This window comes from Sinohyriopsis cumingii, chromosome 3 (assembly GCF_028554795.1).
Source record: "Sinohyriopsis cumingii isolate HCF-2022 chromosome 3, ASM2855479v2, whole genome shotgun sequence".
Taxonomy (NCBI): Eukaryota; Metazoa; Mollusca; class Bivalvia; order Unionida; family Unionidae; genus Sinohyriopsis; species Sinohyriopsis cumingii.
The window spans coordinates 27042327-27063215 of record NC_142963.1 but is presented as its reverse complement, the minus strand read 5'-3'; the positions used below and the strand labels follow the sequence as shown (position 1 = coordinate 27063215).

The 20889-nt window shown below is 35.9% G+C and overlaps 1 protein-coding gene across 1 annotated transcript in view; it reads right to left on the bottom strand.

Annotated features, from left to right (window-relative positions):
- LOC149802587 (uncharacterized) overlaps positions 1-20889 on the bottom strand; it is a 29710-nt gene continuing 8821 nt past the window's right edge. The window contains exons 2-5 of the mRNA XM_089951866.1: positions 20741-20774; positions 10029-10106; positions 6289-6506; positions 1-5989 (exon numbers count right to left, since the gene is read on the bottom strand). Of these exons, the coding sequence (XP_089807992.1) occupies positions 5969-5989; positions 6289-6506; positions 10029-10106; positions 20741-20774 (351 nt within the window). The 3' untranslated portion in view covers positions 1-5968. The remainder of the gene's footprint in view (positions 5990-6288; positions 6507-10028; positions 10107-20740; positions 20775-20889) is intronic.

Genomic DNA, 20889 nt, shown 5'->3' with positions numbered 1-20889 from the left:
GATTTGTTCAAACATTTTATTGTCACAATACATTACAATGAGACTGTGCACAATTTCTAACAATTTTATTAGCCCTGTCCCTACACTATACAAATATTTTAACATATTTCAACACAACAAAAGTGTAGCAAAAACTAATATTGAAAGAGAAAGGAAGAAGGAGAGAGACACAGTGACATTATTCATGATTGAATAAATAACTGAATTCATCCAGTATCATTTATATATTTGCATACATGTTATAGAATTCTATTGTTTCCTCTGCATCACCCTCTCCTAGTGAATCTAAGTCAACAATTGCATATTGCACCAAGAGCATTTTTTGCTGACTATACCTGGGAAAGAATATAAAGGAATGTAGAGTGGTTGTCATGCTACCACAGTAACAACAAGAGGAGTCAACTAGTTGAACACAATAAAGATAAGTATTTAATGTGCTTACATTATGTCACATGGTTAATATCTAAGATTCAATGACTACTAGATTCGATATTTGGAGATAACCACCTTTTCAATGCAATGTAAAACATGTTACAAAAATTGTGTATTATGTTCAAGATTGTTCACCACTCTTGAGGGTATAAAAGATGATTCAGTGGAATTTAGCCTCAAATTGCATGTGACTAAATTATTTGAATGTTTAAAGTTATCCTTTGTTTGTCTGGACACAGGGGGAGGGAAGTAATTCAGTGACAGTCTGGAGTTTTGCCTCCTTTTAATTTTGAAAAGTGTTAAAAAAATTTCCTTTAAATCTAGATTGCAGATATTCTTCCCCCAGTAACAAAATAAAGAGACTGCCTACTTATGTACTTTGGACTATTCTTACTACTTCTAGATGAAGATTTTCCACATCTATAAATGAACATCCATCCTAGACTACACAGGCTAAATCCCAAATGGACCTGATACAAGTTACACATCATTAACATAAAACATTTTCCTGCTGAATTTGTAATTAACACACAGTAATAAATACTGAATGTTTTTTAAAAAGAATATTGCCTTATCTATCATGAAATTTCAAGGACTTCCATTATCTTGGAATTCTTGAACTAAATCTTTCAAGAATAAAAAGGTTTTCATGTGTTTCCATGTTAGATCCAAAAACTCTGAGTTATTCTTGTATCATTTCTACTGTTCTTACCTCAAACAAAAATACTGATCTTATTTTAAGTATCATAAACAACATCTCAATTTGCGGAGATGATAAAAGAATTTTAGTGGAACTGGGAACTGTTTTCAGTTATATTTCCTATGCCTGTGTTTGACATAAGAAACCTTGTCATTTGTTCTGCATTCAATACAAGAATAAAAAAATTGGATTTAATGTCAGTAGACTGGGTAAAAATACATAAAATACCAGCTCTGTATGAGCTTTTTATCTTTTCATACCATATGTGTGTGTTTTGGATTTTTAACGTAGCTTTAACAATTTTTCAGTCATTTCGCTACAGTGTCTGCAGTGTGACAGTTTATAGTGATGTCTAGCAATGGGGCATTGTGCCCCTGACATGTAACATCATGTCCAACCCAGTCACTTTATCCTGAAACCAGGCTGACCGGTCCTAACACTAACTTCTTAATTCATAGCGCCAAGTGAGGCAGCTGCTGGTACCATTTTTTAAAGTCTTTGGTATGACTTGGCCGGGGATCAAACCCTCGACCTCCTGCATCTGAGGCAGAAGCTCTAACCACAACATCATGGGACTGGTGCTTTCATACCATATGTACTCGCTTATAAGTTGAGGCAAACTGCAAAAAACAAAGTCTTAATCCGCCATAGAAAATGTACCTGCTGATCAGGATCTACATTGTCTGTTCTACTGATTGCTCCTCACAAACTGCACAGACCCAGATCTGCCAGTGCATTATAGTATGCCAGAGCTGGGTCTGTGCAGTTTGCAGTTGGAGTCGACATAAAAGTAAGTATATATGGTAATTCAACAGATATGTACACATTTAGTACACACTTAGTGAAACAATGCAAATATTCATTACAGTGCCAACAATAGCTGATTAAAATACAATAAGATATAGCATACAACTAACGGATACACTAAGTAATATGACATTAGGAGAATGAGAGTACAAAAAAGTTAAAATTGAGACCTTTTTAAATAAAAATAAAAAAATTAAAAGCAAAAATTATACAAATATAATTCCAATTATCTCATTGAAGAAGGTAACCTTAAAGCTGAAATGCCATTGACTGCTAAACAGACAGACACATTTACAGTGTGGCCCAGATGATGTCTGAATCACCCAGCTGCATTTTTCAAAATCAGGGATTTTTCTCAGTTCATTCGGCAGGCTGTTCTGAGAGTGTAAAATTTGAAAGAAAGCTTACCATACCTTGAAGCATTATTGCCAGAGTTTGGTGCCTAGTTGCACTTTAACAATGTGACCAGATTCCTTAAGCAATTGGGTGTTTTCTTGTGAAGTATCATGTACACTTCATTCACCATATATCTTACTCTACTGATGTGTATACTAGGAACTTTGCTTTTCTTATCAGAGAGTCGTATGAGCTATTAAAATCATCAAATGCTAATTTTAAGCCCTCTATTGTACTTTTTTTTATAGCTTTGTCAGAATTTGTTTGCTAAAGAAATGCCAAATAAGGGTGTATTAGTATACTGCCCTTCAGTACATGCAACATAAAATATTGATCTGATCTATTTCCTTCAGTTTTAGACCAAGATTCCATGTTTCTGCAGTATTGGTCTCCTGAATTGTTATTATTTCATTTTAAGAATGTTAGGTTTGAAAGCCTGGAAACACAATTTAGAGACCTCTTCAAATGAATAAGCTCACTCTGTAACTGAATTAAAGTGGTTTCTAATTCAATTGAAGCTGTTGAGAATTCATTTATAGATTTGTTGTACCAAAGCCAAATTAAAGATGACTGTAATCTGATTAGAGACCTTTGTAATTGAATTAAGGAGTTCTCTTATTCATTTGTAAATGTCCTCAGCTGAATTAGAGGTCAATAATTATTAACTGAGGGCAATAAATTAACTAGGTAAGTCTCTGATATATAGAGCTCTCTAATTAAATTGTATAATTCTCCAATTTATTTGAAGAGCTCTCTAAAGAAAGACATCTGCATTGAAATGAATGTAAAAATGGCTGCCCAAATAATATGTCCATTATTCAGACCCAAGAAAAGACATAAATTTTGGCAAGGTAATTACTTGTCTAGATGACTGATAAATTAATACGCAATAAAATTTGTGTCTTTGGGACATTCCATTAGTCACTTATGACTGATCAGACTGTATAACTTTCTCCCAGTAATTGACCTATTGTCACTTGTCAATCATGCTGATCAAGTAACCTATCAGAGAGCATAAATTAGACACACCTGCAGGCATTGCTTACATCTGCCATTTTCCTCTGACAAGCTGCTTATGGCAATAAAGAATTGATTATGATAAGTAAGTACAATTTTTGCAATGATTTGTTGATTTCTCAATTCATAAGGGTGAAAAGAAGGCAGTGGGAAGCTTTGTAATTCAGACTGGTGATATCCAGATCATCTAAATGGAGGAATTAGATTTATTCCTTTCTCAAGGCACAGACAAAATTTTCATGGATAAATACTTTTTTGTGATCATGTGTGCGATCAGCTGAATATGGAAACTGATGATAATTAAGTTTGTTTGCATAAAAGTATCTAGAAAAGCATGTCCCTTCCATGGCTTGAAGGTTAGAAGAAAAAAATTGAAAATGAAAAATATATGTAAAAATAAACGTTTCTAAAATATTGGTGGAGAAACTCACAACATTCAGGCTTTGATGTATATTATTTTTCTAGTATAGGAAGCACTGCTTTATTTTAAAGTTTGAAAATTTACACTTCAATGTTGGCTTGCCCCCAAAACAACAATTTATTGTCTTGATCTTTTGATGCTTGAGTGACTCTTTACTTTTTCATTAGACTGAAGGAGGGGTGAGGGATACAAAAATGTAATAATAAAGAAATACAAAAACAATGGTTTCAGATAATTATCTTCGAATATATTAAGCATGCATTTACATGTTTACATTAACAGACATCATTGATCAAAATTCCATCTGACAAACATAGTAGAACTTTAAAATTATTATGTACAACAGTATACTTCTAAATAATTATTTTTTACAATTTTGTTATTAATTTTTAATTCTTTTACTTCCAAGGCAGCATGAACAAAAGCCAGATAAAATTAATAAGGATAAGATTATATACTAAATACATTAGCATCTTTTGGAGCAAATTTCCTTGAACAAGAATAAGTTATCAAGCAGCTTTAAAAATGATTTTTATTATTTACTGAAACAAAACACTTAGGTTATTACTAATATGAACTTGAACTACAAATATAAATATTGTTTCCTGCTGTATAATTTATGAAAATTTGAAATTTTACATTTGTAAAAATAATACAAATCATTTTCAGTAAACATATCACTTATGCTGACATATATTTCTTTGCCAAATACTGCACGCTTGTTGGAGGTTATCAGGGCATCATGTCATGTGATTTGGTAGGCAAAGCGATCTATCATCTTGCGTAAGGTCAATTATACATTAGAGTGTTTGTACTATTTGATAATGTGGATGAGACTCTATGCAGTTTGTTTGGAGTAATCATTAGAAGAAAAAAAACACAGATCTGACTTGCCAGCACATTATGTGATGGCAATGGCTGATCAGATCTATCTTGTTGTTTCCTGATTTATACGCATGTATGGTACTGGATTCCACATGTGCTTGCCAGCACCCAATAATTGCTAGACTGTGTGTGGAAACATTACTGCATCATCATACACTATCCACTTGCATAGAAAATCATACAACTGATATCTAATAAGGGACATTTTATTGCAATGCTTTGCAATGGAAAAGAAGTGGCTACAAGACTGTTTCATCCGATATTAATACTGCTATGTTCTATTCGTATATCTGAATATCTGTGTGAACAGAATGAGTAAAAATGATTAGCACAATAATCTTGTTTACATCCAATATCGCATACTTTGGACTCAATATTTTCAAAAAGCATGTCACTTATCTGAAATCAGTTTCTAAATATTCAGCATTCATGCAAAATGAGAATAAAAATATCAAAATATACTCAAAGCCCATTTGGGGCAGCACTAAAAGACATAACAAGCCTTTTGAGGAAGTGTTAAACATTATGATGATAATTGCTAATTTAACAAATTGCCTTGATTAACATATCTAATTTCTACAGCCATGTATTTGATTTGAACAAAATTATTTTTAAAAAAAGTACAAAGCTTTAGTAAAATATTTATATAGAAAACCTTGTGAGAACAAGCCCGAAAAATAAACAAGAGGTCAACAGGTATTATAATTCAATTTGCAAATTATTATTTTTACTGATCCAGGATATGAAGAATGTGCCATTTCAACAGAATGGAAATGGTGCTGTGGATGGGACAGAATCGAATTAGAAATCCAAAAACAATGGTTCATGCTCTTAAATGTGAACAAACATCTTAATCAGTTTTTGTATTGATGCATGGAACATCATTTTACTAAATGGCACATTAGACAAACTGTTTATTCATCTTTATTTCTTCTGGTAATGATGTTAAAACTTCAATTACTGTATTAATTGTTTATAAGGTGCAGTTGACTGCAAATACTTCTGACCTGGACTTGAAATGTCAAACATATATACCCTAGGGGAAAAAAAATACTCCAGGAAGAAATAATCCATGCAATTTTGAGGACCTTAATGTACCTTACAATGCTGAGAGAAGTCAACTTCAGAACTATTTTTGTAGCATTCACTTTCTTATTGTAAATATAGGAAAATCAAATGTTTCAGAAGATTCAAATGTTCTTGTAGTGCTCTTGTTTATCAACCACCTGTTTCATCAGGAAAGACTGCAGATCTTCATTTCTAAATTTCATCTTGTCTGTAAAACGCCTCCTGGGCTTAGGTCCTGCTTATCAATTATATGCTGGTTGTTTCTGAAGAAGAAAAAAATGTATTAAAAAAAATGTATGCAGACCATTCGCCATTTGGAAATGAATAAATGGATAAGAAATGATGCAAAATTTTATGAACTTGAGGAAAACCAGCATGTTTTCTACCAACAGTATACAGAAATCATTGCTTCACCAATATTGTTGCCTTAGACCAATATACTTTTATAAAATTGTTTTTAAGCACATTATATTTGACAAATTTTTAATCATCAGGCATTACTTAAAAATGAGGCCATTTTGCAAATTCTTGTCAATAGATGGCTACACTTGCTAATGAATACCTGATAAGCTGGAGTGTAGGGTGGAGCAGATGCTGCCACAGTGGAGTAGGTGGGTGGAGGCTGACTGTAAGCTGTTGTGACTGATGTTGCACTTCCATAAGTTGGCTGTTGATTAACGACGATGTATCCTGCGCTTGCACGCCGCTGTCTGCGTATACATATCCAGATGCAGCAACTCAGTACGGAAATGAAGAAACATACCCAGATAAACCAAAACCCTGAAATTAAAAAGAAAACTTCAATATCATACATCTTCTATAAGGAGATCTATTTTTGGGGTAGTTTCCACCATACTTTCTACAGTGACTTCTCACTAAAAAGACCCTCAGTGAATTGCTTCCCCTCTTAATGTGTAAATTTAGATTTCATTGCTACTGAATTCATTTAATTTGAGTTCTAAACACTACTAAATAGCCCTATTTTTCTTATTATATGCATTATTAAGACATGCTCTTGTTGGAACATAAGACAGTTTCTGATGGTCTCATAAAATAGGTCCCTTTCTTTTGTTATATGCATTTTTATGACATGGCCATTTTGGAGCAAGCCTCAGTTTAAGATGGTGTCATAGCAGGGATCATTTCTTTTTGTACACCTTAGTTTAACACAGTCTCATAACATGGGTCAGTGTTTTGTTTTATATTCATTATTATGACAGGCCTTCCTGGAACATGGTCTCATAACACAGGTCACTTTCCTTTGTTATATGCCTTTTTATGACATGGCCATTTTGGAGCATGCCTCAGTTTAAGACAGTCTTGTAACATGGTTCACTTTTTCTGTCATACTCATTAATACATGGCCTTGTAAAAGAAATATCTCAGTTTTAGATGGTCTCATAGCATGGGTCACTTTTGTCTGTTGATATGAACTATTATGACATGGTCTTGTTGGATCACCCTTCCGTTTAAAATGGTGAGGGATAGGAGCCCAATATCCTGATCACCCCCCTACAAAGACAGGACTGAGACTGGGGACTCTAAAGGAACATAGGCTACCAATGGTAACTGATTCTTGGCATGAAAAACAGGTTGGCAATGCAAAGAAACCAATCATAGCTACCAATAAGTCATAAACAATCCTTTTTCACTGATAAGGAATGAATTTCATCCCTTAACACTGATGCTCTAGACAGAAGGAAAACTGTCCTATTAAAGCAAGTTTAACTTAAGGGTTCATATAGAGTTTTAGATAATGCTAAAAAAAATATATACAAAAAATGCAAATCTGCAAGTGTAGTTAATAAGGGCAACATAAAATCAAAATGTTTTGTCCAGTACCAATTACAGAAAATTCTCCACTTGGCATCACAAACCTTAGAATTCAATTACCTTCTAGCCTGGACAATGCAGTTGGAAATAATGCTCAAAAATCGATCTTGGTTGATAAATTATCTGAAATTAGTCAAGTGAAAAGGTAAATCCCTGGGATCGTCAAAGAACAGGTCAAGGGGACCTGAACCAAACCATTAGGAACAAACAGGAACTAGCAGGATGAGCCAAGACGTTGGATCTGGACTCTGTGAAGAACTTAAGGGATTACATGTATTTTGAAAACTAGGAAGGTGCATAGACTATTCCACTTAAAACTGAAAGCATCTACTGGTACCACCCATGCCCTCATCTGGAAATAAGAGACACAAAAAGAGTGCTTGTTGCTCATCCTTTTAGCAAACAATCTATGATGGGCTTCCCCCACAAGTGAAAACATATCACTGCTACTATATGATGCAGAAGCCACTATGTGAGGACAACCTGATCCTGTCTGGATAGGCTGCTTGACAGGATATTTCTCTTGCCTGGAATATGGTGAACTTTGAAAGGGATCTTCAAGACTACCCAAATGATTTTTGGTTCCAGCTTTCCAAGCAAAGAGAAGGGGCATGAGTATCTACTTGATGTATCGGGTATGCTACAACCATGGTGGGTGACCATGATGTAATTACAGATTATGTGTGTGCGTGTGATTTGGATTTTTTAACATAGCTTTAACAATTTTTCAGTCATATTGCTATGATGTCTGCAGTGTGGCATCCTATAGTGATGTCTACCACTGGGGCATCATGCCGCAGACATGTAACATGATGTCCTACCCAGTCACATTATCCTGACACCAGGCCGACCAGTCCTAACACTAACCTCTTAATGATGAGTGCCAAGCGAGGCAGCTGTTAGTACTATTTTCCTAAGTCTTTGGTATGACTCTGCCAAGGTTCAAACCTGCGACCTCCCGCATCCGAGGCAGACGCTCTAACCAATAGGCCAGCGGAGCACTGTGTAGATTATATAATAAGGGTATTATTATTTGTTGGTAAACTTGTTTACTTGGATTTGTGTTCAGGACATTGGTTTTCCCCTCAGGAATTCCTAGTGTATCTGATGCTTGCCATTTTCTTTACTAAACTTTAAGTAATTGATGTGATTTTGCTGACAACTTAAAATGTTCTATAAATGAATGTTTGAATCTCATCCTCGTCCTCTTATTATGTCTTAAGTTTTCATATTATGATTGCTTATATTAGAATTACTCCTTCCAATCTTAACATCTGAAGTGGAATTTTTCTTTTAGTCATGTTCAGTGTTAATTTGAAAGGATTTATTTATTTAAATTTATTCATCAGAATTTGCTCATCAATGCTTTCTGACTAAATCACTATTTTGGAATTAATGTGAATTCATTTTGAGACAGTTTGGTTTATATCAATGTGATACATCAAGACTATTCCAGGCTATTGGTATATCAGCACATTCAAGATTGGAACTGTTGTTGTTGTTGTGGGGTTTAACGCCATTTTGTAGCCCACGATAGGCTATACATGGCGGGCAGTATTAATGTTGGAGGAAGAACCCGGGAAACCCCCGGAATGAAACAACAACCCATGAGAAGCTACTGGCAAGCTTTCTCACATACCAGCATTGGCCAAATCCAAGACTCAAACCCACGCAGACAGAGGTGAAACGGCAGAGATCCGTAACGGAGAGCGCTTTAGACCACTTGATCACTCAGGGCCCCTCAAAGACTGGAATTCATTTGGAACACTACTGGAAATCATTCAGAATACTCTAAACTTTTGGATATGTGATAGAATTTTTTGGACTATTTGGGATTCAATTTAAATTACAATACTGTAAGTTCTTTTTAAACTGTCATTTTGTATTCTAGAGAAATAAATTATTTGTTGATTAGTAAACTTATTGGTTTTTGCTCTTTTCTGTTTCTCAGTCTAAGACCATAGAGTAGTAACACTGACTAGTTTAGCCCTTTCAAGTTCACAGTCCAAGAACTATTAACTTTATCCGAATCTACTGCTGCAGAAATTGAAAGAGGATATATTACTGAATTTTAAGAAAACACAAAATTGAAATATTTTTCACAAAGTAAAACCACTCTACATACCTTAATTATTCTAATTTTGTGTTTATGAAATGATAACTGGATGGTCGACATCAACACATGACAAGAACTGATGCAAGGTATGTGAGTGACTGATGTTGTAGTTTTTCAGGATGATGAATATGAAAACTTTAAACTGGGACCAAGCTTGTAATTCAACTGATACTGGATATTTGATTCACTAAGTTGGAGTGGTAGAACTTTTACTGTATATAAAAAAAATGACTCCCAATTTTAAAAAAAATCAACTAGCAAAAATGACATCAACTAACAGGGTAGAGTTTATGCCAATTTGTCTCACTAGTCATAAAATTAAAAGCGTGTTTGGTAAGGAATGGCTTACTTACACCATAATCCCACTACAGACACTGTTTGCCAACAGCAATCATCTTGAATATAGCTGCCACAGCAATAAACTCCAGCACCTGTAACAAAACAGAAATAAGATGATAAACATGTTAAAAACAGAAATTAGTGGCAGACAGAATCTGAACATACTGTATCATTTGTTATTTTGTCAATGGACAATACCTGATATGTAGAAAACACATCATAAATTAGGCAAATTCATTTTCAACTAGGAATGCATGAATATGACACAGTTGCTCTACTAAAAGAAGATCCTGTATTGCTAAATATTCACCTTAACAACACTGCCAACCAAACTCGGCAGCAGTCTCATTAGTGTCAATTTGCCAACTAAATTTGTTTAAGATAAACAATGATGCTGAAAGCTGAAAATAAAATTCAGTGAAGGTCTCACCTATGTAAAAATGCTTAATAACTTTAGTGGAATAATTAAGGGAGTAATGTGGATGAAATTAATGCCAGATTTGGTTGAAATTAAATAGTAATTATAGAGTTATTATGCAAAACAAAAGTGGATGATTTGACAATATGGGGACATCAGTGATGACACAGAATGATAACAACTGATCTTGGTCATGAACTTGTCAATATCAAACAGCATACCAAATTTGGTTCAGATCTAATAATAATCAAGGGAATTACTGTGCAGAAATGAAAGTAGGTGCATTTGATAATTGGGGCTATAACTTAATGATGTCGTGTAAGGCTGGCAATCGAGCTCAGCCAATACCTACCTCATCAATATCAAACTGCATACAAATTCTAGATGAAATGCTGTAACAAAAAAATCCACTTAAGTAATCTTTGATTTTTATTTTTTATCTTGCCGATGAAAGTAAGGGGGTTGTGGTCCCAAACTGTCAAAGACTTTCAAAGACCATATGAACCCTGTGTCCAGTGCCAGGGACCCTGGTTAAATACTCAAAAAGTTCATGTGGCAGTGCAAGACCATACAAGTCAACAAATGAAAGATGTCAAGGCTTTAGCATGTATGTAACTCAACAAGTCCCATGTCCTTTTGCCAAATCCAGGTTGACATTATTGGTTTCCTTGTGGGGGGGGGGGGAATCATCAACACAAGTTCAGTTTGTCACACGTAAAGATCCAGTTGTGTATGGGTCAAACCCAATGTGGACAATTTCAGCAAATTTTTATAGATAAAGATTCAAAGTGAGTGAGCAATTGTTTCTTATTGTACTTCTTATTTTTGCAAGTTGGTTTGAGCTAAGGCCAACATTAACTTCATGACAGGGCATTATTATCTGAAAAGGTAACATGTTCAATTATTAGTTTGAGAAAACTTTACTAGTTTTCTACTGGCGTGTCATTGAACCTCAGTCAAAACATTACACCCTCCGACATCACATCAGAGAGACTCACAGCAATGCATCTGTAATTATTGAGAGCAACTAGATTAGTAGCAAGTGAGTGGAAGTGCATGTCAACCACAGATGCTCAATTATGTCCAGGTGTTCAAATGAAAACTAATAAATTGATAACTAATAAGTCTTTTTGAGAAATCTGCAGACCTGGGTCTACTGAATGATAATAGCCTGCAATATGCACATACAACATGATTGTTGCTGAAGTCAAGAATAATTTCTTCTGTGGGTTCCTGATGGCTGTTTAACAGCATAGAAACTTCAGGCACTCCTAAGTTATCAAATATCATTTTACAAGTGATACGTCCCTGAATTATGTCCTGAAATGCTATGAATACATAGTCTGGTACATGTTGTTGGGTAGTTATCTGCTTTCTAATGAGTCTGCAGAAAGCATGTGAATGACTGATGATGTGCTTTCAGAACTTGTAAACAACAACAGCCATTTAGAAACTGTATCGAGTCAATGAACTGCTGATGACCGATACAAAACTACATATATTTTTTCCATTGTGTTTGGAATTATACTTGTTGGAGCAGTTTACACTGTTATTAAGTGGCCAACACAGCCACACAGGTTGTTAATGACAACAGGAATTTATGTTTATCCATCCACAGCTGCAAATCAGATGCACTGTTCACTGCTCCTCAGTATGCACCAATAATTTGACAGAGATCACAAACTTTTTCATCAGCGAAGCTACAAGCACCATCAAAGATCCAGTAATGTCTTGCCTTGGAAAACTTGTGAAGGTCATCATTGGTCATAACCATGGCTGTTGTTAGATCCATTTCATTGTAACTTCAAGCACTTTAATAAATACTTCAACCAAATCCTTGTCACAGTACTTCACAGGTGGCTCAGTTACTCATTAGCAAGTTACTACAATGGAACAAAACCAGCATGGGACTTGTTCCAAAACTTGTGTTGTTTTGACTGAATTTCACTGGTGGTGTCAGGAAGCAGAACATTCAAACATTTAAAAGTCAGTGTAGATCAGGGGTCTCAAACATATAGCCTGCATGTGGCCCACCAAGCTGTATCCTGTGACCAGCAAAAAGACTCACATCACAAGCTGTCATGAGAGATAACATAGGTGGCACAGCCCTCGGACCATCAAAAATACCCTCATGTGGCCCTCAGGGTGGTTTGAGTTTGAGATCCCTGGTGTAGATGATCAACTTTCGTCTTATGCTATACACTGTGGTAAATTCCAGAATGTTCTTGTTTGGTTCTGACGTGATTGTATGCTGCATATTTTCACTGATTCTGCCACAAGTTACGCTCATCAAGCAGCCGTTGCATGATAAACAAATGCAGGCAATGTTTACACAGACATTTTTTACCATGGAATTTACTATGTTGGTTAGGCAACCAGAAAAGAATTTTGATCCACACATAATGGTACAGCACCTCCAAACCATTCATACTGCTCAGGACCAGAAGACCAATCTTGTCCACCCATGCAAATTTTTGCTTTGTGGAGCAAGCACATCAATTCTTTTGTCCTAAGTGAACACAATAATGACAATACCAGGGTTGTGTTCACGACCTTAGTAACCTGCACCAGAAATTATATTACCTGATTTCATTCAGATATTGCTGGTATTATTGTTTCTGATCAGTATTGTCATGCACAGAATGCAGCACAGCCACAAGCACTCATTTAAAATAATGTAATCATTTCCACATTTTTTCCATCTGCAGCAGAACATATTATGGTGTTGGTATGTAACTTGATGCACAGAATGGTATGTTTGGGTAAGTACACAGTTTAACTTCCACACATCTATGAAGAGTCTGTTCCAATCCTGCATTGGTGTATTTTTCCAATGTCTCAAGAATCTTTTCAAAGCCTTTGTTGATTTCGGTTTCCTTAAGGTTTAAGATCACACTGGCACTGCTGCAAGTCCACGGTGCTAAAATGTTTAATCCATCCTTGTCTGATGACTTATGATTAAGTGACACAAAAGACAATATATGCTTTAATTCCAGAGATGTCAAAGCATTGTAATATCTATACAATTCCTGGATGCATTTTTGTTGAAAGTTTTTTTAGCATCTTTGCTTGGTGCATATGCCTTCAGCAAAAATCACAGGATAATCTTTGAAATCACCATGACGTTTTAATAACTGGAACTAAGGCAAGTCTCAGACTGACGTGGTTTGACCATGAGTTCTAATAACACATCAGCTTTTCTTGCACCTCTTGGTATTTTTGTTATTGACTGCACATGGATTGCTTCAGTTGTTGAACTGTTAACATTGCCATTACCTTGGCTCATCTGTGGGAAGTTGTTGCGCCACTTGCCATGGCTCATTTGTAAGTCCTAATAAATCAATTATGCCAGTTTTGCACAAAACACTTGGTTTTCTTTTCATCAAAAAATTTATGAAACATTTTAAATTTACCAGAATCAGAAACTGCAAAACCTTAAATCCTGGCTATTATTTCATTTACTTCTGTTGGCAAATCGTTGCCCAAACACACTATTAATATTTGTGAACATGGCTGGCAAAGCTGATTACACTGGACAACAAATTTTTACAAAAGTCATGTTACTGAAATAAAATTAGTCAATTCTTATCAATTTTTATGTGCTGAACACGAATATGACAGTCAAATTGCAAAATTGGCTCTAGTTTTTTTGTAATCTGCAAGAAATTAATGTTTACATAACGAAATGCATTCCAATAGTAAAAGGTCAACTGTAACAGCCTACCTATAAAAAATCAAGTCATTGACTACATCTTAGATTTCTTCGCCTGTCTCTTGTACAGCTGTTCGGGAGCATCTCTGAGGAGTGTCCAGCAGTAGTCAGCCAGCATTGTAGTGGACCATTTTCCCTGGTATCTTTGTTCCATTGTTGCGATATCTTGATGAAAACGTTCGCCGTGTTCATCACTAACAATACCACAGTTGCTAGGAAAGAAATCCAAATGGGAATGAAGGAAGTGAACCTTTAGAGACATATTGCAGCCAAGTTTCTTATACTTCATCAACATGTCTTCTACTAGTTCCTTATAGTTTTCTGCCCTAACGTTTCCGAGGAAGTTTGTGGAAACTAGGCGAAAAGCATTCCATGCTTGTTTCGCGTCACCTTCCAGCAAGTTGTTGAACCGGTCATCTTTGAAAAGCTCTCGAATCTGAGGACCCACAAAAACTCCCTCTTTAATCTTTGCTTCGCTGAGTCGAGGGAATTTTTCATGCAGGTATCGGAATGCTGGCAAAGTCCGGTCAATGGCTTTCACGAAGTTCTTCATCAAACCTAGTTTGATGTGAAGGGGTGGTAGCAAGATTTTCTGAGCCTCAACCAGAGCTGGGTGTTGGATATTCTTCTCTCCAATGGCTACATTCTGCCTGTGAGTCCATTCCTTCCTCATGTAGTGCATTTCCCTTGCTCGGCTATCCCACTCGCATAAGAAACACATGTATTTTGTATATCCTTGCTGCAGTCCCATTAAAAGGGCAACTACCTTCAAATCACCACAGAGGTGCCAGCTGTACTTGTTATACTCAATGGAATTCAGTAGCTGCCTTAAGTTATCGTATGTCTCTTTCATGTGGACAGCATACGCTACTGGAATAGATGGAAGAATGTTTCCATTGTGCAAAAGCACAGCCTTGAGACTCAGTTTCGAAGAGTCCACAAATAGTCTCCATTCTTGTGGGTCATGAGTGATTTTTAAAGCATTCATGAGGCCCTCAATATCGGAACAGAATATCAGATTACTTTCCTTTCTGAAGAAAGGCTCCAATTGCTGGTGGCGCTTTCGATATGCAGTAATTGTGACATCTTCTTCTAGAAGATTCCATTGTTGGAGTCTTGATCCTAGCAATTCTGCCTTGTTCTTTGATAAGTCCAAATCACGAATCAGGTCATTTAGTTCTTCCTGTGTTATTCTGTGTGGGGTTGATGATGCACCACAGTGAAAATCTGGATCACTGCATGCTGATGGACCAGGAGAAGAACAGGTCGACTCACCTTTGTCTTCGTCAGATGAATCAAGAGAATATTCTGCTGGAGGTTCTGGAATAGGAAGTCCCTCACCATGTGGAACTGGTCTCAATGCAGACGGAATGTTTGGGTAGACTATTCTCGACTTCTTTCGCTTCGTTATTCCGCCGGAAAGAGGAGGAACCAAGCAGAAGTAACAGTCATTTAGGTGGTTGCTTGGCTCTCTCCACACCATTGGGACTGCAAACGGCATTGATGACCTTTTGCAATTCAACCACTGTGAAAGCTGTCTTGTACATGTAGCACAGCATATATGCGGAGCCCAAGGCTTGTCTTGGTCACCAACCTTGCATCCGAAGTAAAGATGATATGCCTTCTTCACTTGAGAATTGATACTTTTCTTCTGGTTGGCAAATGTCACTTCCCCACAAATATAGCAAAAATTGTCCGCGGTATTAACACACTTTCGAGGCATTACTGTTCTTTATTGTACGTAAATGGATAAAATAATAAGTTTTATGTAACAGTAGCTTGAACTGTCTCGCACAACGTCTAAAATATTTTAAATGCTGAACCTATCTGATTGGGCTTTATATAGTACACTGCTTACGTCAGCTTCAGCAGCCGCCTGGCATTAGTATAATAGGCCTACACATGTATAGTACACTGCTGACGTCAACTTACTTCAGCAGCCGCATGGCATTAGTATTGCATTGCATCAGAAAATGATGCAATCAACTGTGGATGATGTGAGCATGATGGTATTATGCAATGTTACATCAGTATTCCGGATGTTGCTGCAGTCCTACTGGAGAAATTTACACAGTGAAACATAGAAAATGAGGTATATGAATATCTTCAAAACGAGAGCCAATACAAATTTTTCACGGTTATATTCGTGTTCGGCACACCAAAATACTACAGATTAGGGCCTTTTCAAGTCAGTAATGATTTCACTGTTGACCAGTGTTATGTGACTTAAAATCCAATACAACATGTATTTATAATAAGACTGTTCTGCCACAAAGTTCACATTTCCCCAGGCATACACTTTGCAGTGATTGTGTCCCAATGCCACTGAACTTCTTATATATATATATATATATGTATTCTGTAATAGAAATATTCACCTATGTTCTTGATTGATAGAGTGTGTAACTTCAGTTGTGCATGTACTCCTTGCCAAATGTTCAGGGTTAAGGAAATAATCATCTGTGTTCTCAATTAATAGTGTACATAACTTCAGGCATATGTACTCCTCACTAAATACACAGGGTTACAAAAATACTATTTGTGGACAGTATGACCATTCACTGTAAAATACTTTTCATCTATGATAGTAGTTTCTAAACTATAGGCATTATAAACAAACTTTTTCACCCAGCTGCATCAGCTGAGGATTATCATCAGATTTTTGTATCTTTTGTATTTTACATTTCAATATCTGGCCAAATCATTACACACTGATCATTACAAAGTAATATACCCACTCATAAATGGCAGCTGCTTGTAAAATAACATCTGATAATGTAAAATGTCTTGCACTGCTTGTATAATGACTCCAAAGTCTTTGTCTTGCATGCAAATCTCAAAACTCCTGACAATGAGTCAATAACATTTACTCTTCATTTTTTAAATATTTCACATTCTTACAAAAAAGTGACTGATATTTCCATATATTATAAAGCATCTCTTGAATTACTTAATCCTTGATGATCATTGCTACTGCTACTATATTCACTAGTTGTTTCAATGTCATCATTGGAGTATTCACTCATTTTATTATCTAGACTCAATGCCATCAATTTCATTTTTTCTTGCACAATACCACATAATGGCTTTTCATGTTTTTTCCTCATAAGCTTGATAAAGTCTACAGTAATGCTGTACCAACAGAATCCCTAAATCGATTAGTTAACCATGATGCTCTTGAAAGTATATTTGACAAATTGCACAGCTTTTGAGCCTCTTTGACAAATCTGTATGATGCATTTAAGCAAAGCAGGAATTTAATAGTTTCTTTAATGATAAACACTCTCCAATGTACTGGCAATCTAGTTCCAGCATTGGATATATATATATATATATATATATATATATATATATATATATATATATATATATATATATATATATATATATGTGTGCCAATCAATATAAAATATTGATACACAAAGAAAACAACAACTTATACACAGTATAGTAGCATTAAATAATCCTATTCATGCAGTAGCATTTTAGTTGCACAGAAAACAAATATGTGGTATAGTCACAATCAATGATAATGGATTGGCCTGACTGACACCTAGGAGAGTTTGCTTCATAAAAGAATGTATGCAACCAATTGGTGTAGCAATTCTATTTCCAAAAATTTATATTTGTATTTCCCAAAAATCAGTAGTGTCTACAAAGTTTTACCCAAGACAAAAATATTTGCTACACAAGATCTTTCACACGTGTGTTAAAACTATTTTTCACTGCCTAAATTTAGCCTTACTACATAAACTTGTGTATGACAATCAGGGTAAAAGTAGTAAAGTCTTGGGGTATATGAGGCATTGCCTACCTCATCTACCAAACCCTAAAATGCCTATTATGACACTACAGAATCAGACAAGCAGACACTAAGAGAGGCAAGGCCATTACTGGCTTCTGTATCAGCATTTTTCTTTCTAATTCTGTATGTATATTTGTATATTTGGTATATTAAAAAAAAGATTATTGTACACTTTATTATATTTTCAACTTCAGCATATTCTATTTTGAATTCCTCAAGTCATTTTAAATCAAAATATAACCATACGACAAAGAAATTTACACAGCAGTGAAATATCGAATTTCTATATCATAACCATTTCAGTCTGATCATCATGGATCAAACTCATGCTTCAAACAACAAGAACAAAGCACGTCCAGTTTTATCAAGGATCAACATCATGGTTGGTGACTTTGTATACCCTGAAGTCATCTGTCAAAAGAACACATCAGTTAAATATATTTCCTCGTATTATCACTCTTTATAAACTTTGCAATAACCCTCTATGCAAACATTTTTTTGACTAATTGAGCCTTCTTCGCATATCCTGTTTTGTGAACTTTCCTTGATGAGGCCTAGACCTTGAAATGATTCTAGCCAGAGAAGTCACACTCACAAGCCAGACTTTTAAGAAGTTCTGTCAGAATAAGCTTGTCTACTACACAATAATCTGGAAGCATATCACTGTGTTGGTCAAATAGTTCCAGACATTTCAGTGATTTTTCCACAAAATTTTTTAAGCACTACATCAAACAGTCCTCTTACCTTTGACAACTGGCTTCATGAGCTGCCATAATTTCCACACCTTTGTCCAAATGAAATAATTTGATGATGAACAACCAAAATAAATACAGATATCTGATCAAATGTTAATTCAATAAAGTCATAATTTATTCCTTCTTCCTCCAATTATCATAAACATTAGAGATAATCTCAAAACAATTTAACCTTGACACATAAGACTGACATCAGTGACCTGCTAACTCAACCCTGTTCATATCGATATTACATACGTGCAATAGTATTGGCCAGTATGGTATAATCAGTAGTCCAGCAATTGTAAATCATTGGTACATACATTAAATCTGTTATGGACAGGGCTCACTCAGAAGAAAATTATGCTGGAGGCAAATTCAGGGTAATTAAGAATGATGCTCCAGCCCACATCACAATAACACATGGGTTAGAATTTCCATGTGTCAGGAGGAATGAGTCACACTTAAATTCCAAATGTCAAAACTCAAGAATACGCATCTATTGAGAACCTTAGCACCATTTTCATTTTGGACCAACTGGACATTATTATAAATCAGGGGTCGGCAACCTATTTTACACAGCGTGCCACTTTTTCCGGATTAATTACAAAATGAATAAGCGTGTGCCACCAGTAAGAGTTGTTGTAGGGTTTAATGCCATTTTTCAGCACACAATAGGCTATACATGGCAGCCAGTATTAATGGTGGAGGAAGAACCTGGGAAATCCCCGGAAAGAACCACTGACCCTCGAGAAGCTACTGGCAAGCTTTCTCACATACCCACATTGGCTGAATCTGAGACTCGATCCCACACAGAGGTGAGATGGCAGTGATCCGTAATGGAGAGCGCTTTAGACACACGGCCACTCGGGGCCCCGCCACCAGTAAGAGAGCAACAAAGTTAAAATCAAGATTTTTTGGCTTCCCTTCGTGTGCCACACAAAATCTCTAGATGTACCACCTTGCTGCAAGCGTACCACAGGTTGCCAAACCCTGTTATAAATCTTTTGATGAAAACCCCATGTGAATATGACCATTCATTCAGAACAAGTTGCAATGTTAAAGATGGGTGATAAGGTGGCCATTTTAGATGTTAGATTGACACCATTTTCATTTAAGACCAACAAGACATAAAAAATCTTTTAAAACCCTATGCTGAGAGACTTTCCTTTAGAAGAATAGTGACAAGATTTTCAAGATGGCTGCAATGGTAGCCATAGTAGATGCCTGATTGGCACCATTTTCATTTAGTACAAACCAGACATCTTAAGGTGGCTTTTGGTTAAAATCCCATTTTGATATGACCTACCATTCAGAAGGAGTAGCAATACAAAACAAGATTTTCAAGACAGCCACTGTGACTGCCATACAAGATGTCCATGCAGTACCATCTTCACTAAGAACCAACTAAACGTCACAAAAAGCCTTCAGGTAAAAGCCCCTTGCCAATAAGACTTTCCTCAGAAGGAGTAACAAAACAGCAAGATTGTTGTGTCAGTCATATCGGATGACTAAGCAGCACAGTGTTCACGTTGGGCCTTGGGATAAATGTGTGTCAAGTTTCATGGCAATCCTCTAACCAGTTTAGGAGGAATAGTCAGAGGCGTAGCTATGATATTTTCCGCCCGGGGACGAACTATAAAATTGGCGCCCCAGCCCCCTCCCCGTTTAATCACATTTTTGAATATTACCCTTGTTTACTTATTATAATGTAACGTTGTAAGCCTCATTTTGGTGCCCCTGTACCTTGGCGCCCGGGGACATATGTACCCCCCTGCCCCCCCCCAGCTACGCCTCTGGGAATAGTGATAACAAAATGGTGCTAATGGACACTGGAAGTTGGATGACAGACAAAAGACTGTCTCATAAGCTCTCCTGTTCTATAAACAACAGTGGTTAAAAGATACTCCACAAAATGAAAGCATCTTAAATGTTATTTTTTCTTATTACAAATATATGATGACTGAGGAACAATATTCTGTACACTCAGAATAACAGATGTTGAAATTTTCACTGTTATGAAATAGTACATGGTTATGAATGCAGTCAATACTTACCAGTACAAAATTTCGAACCACAAAACAAATCAGCCTGCAAAACAAAATGAAAAACATTACTGGTTAAGTTCAAAATCTATTTTAAAAGAAGATTTATTAAGTGTGGTCCTAGGTACTCTCCTATATCAATCTATTTAATTTTTGGGGCT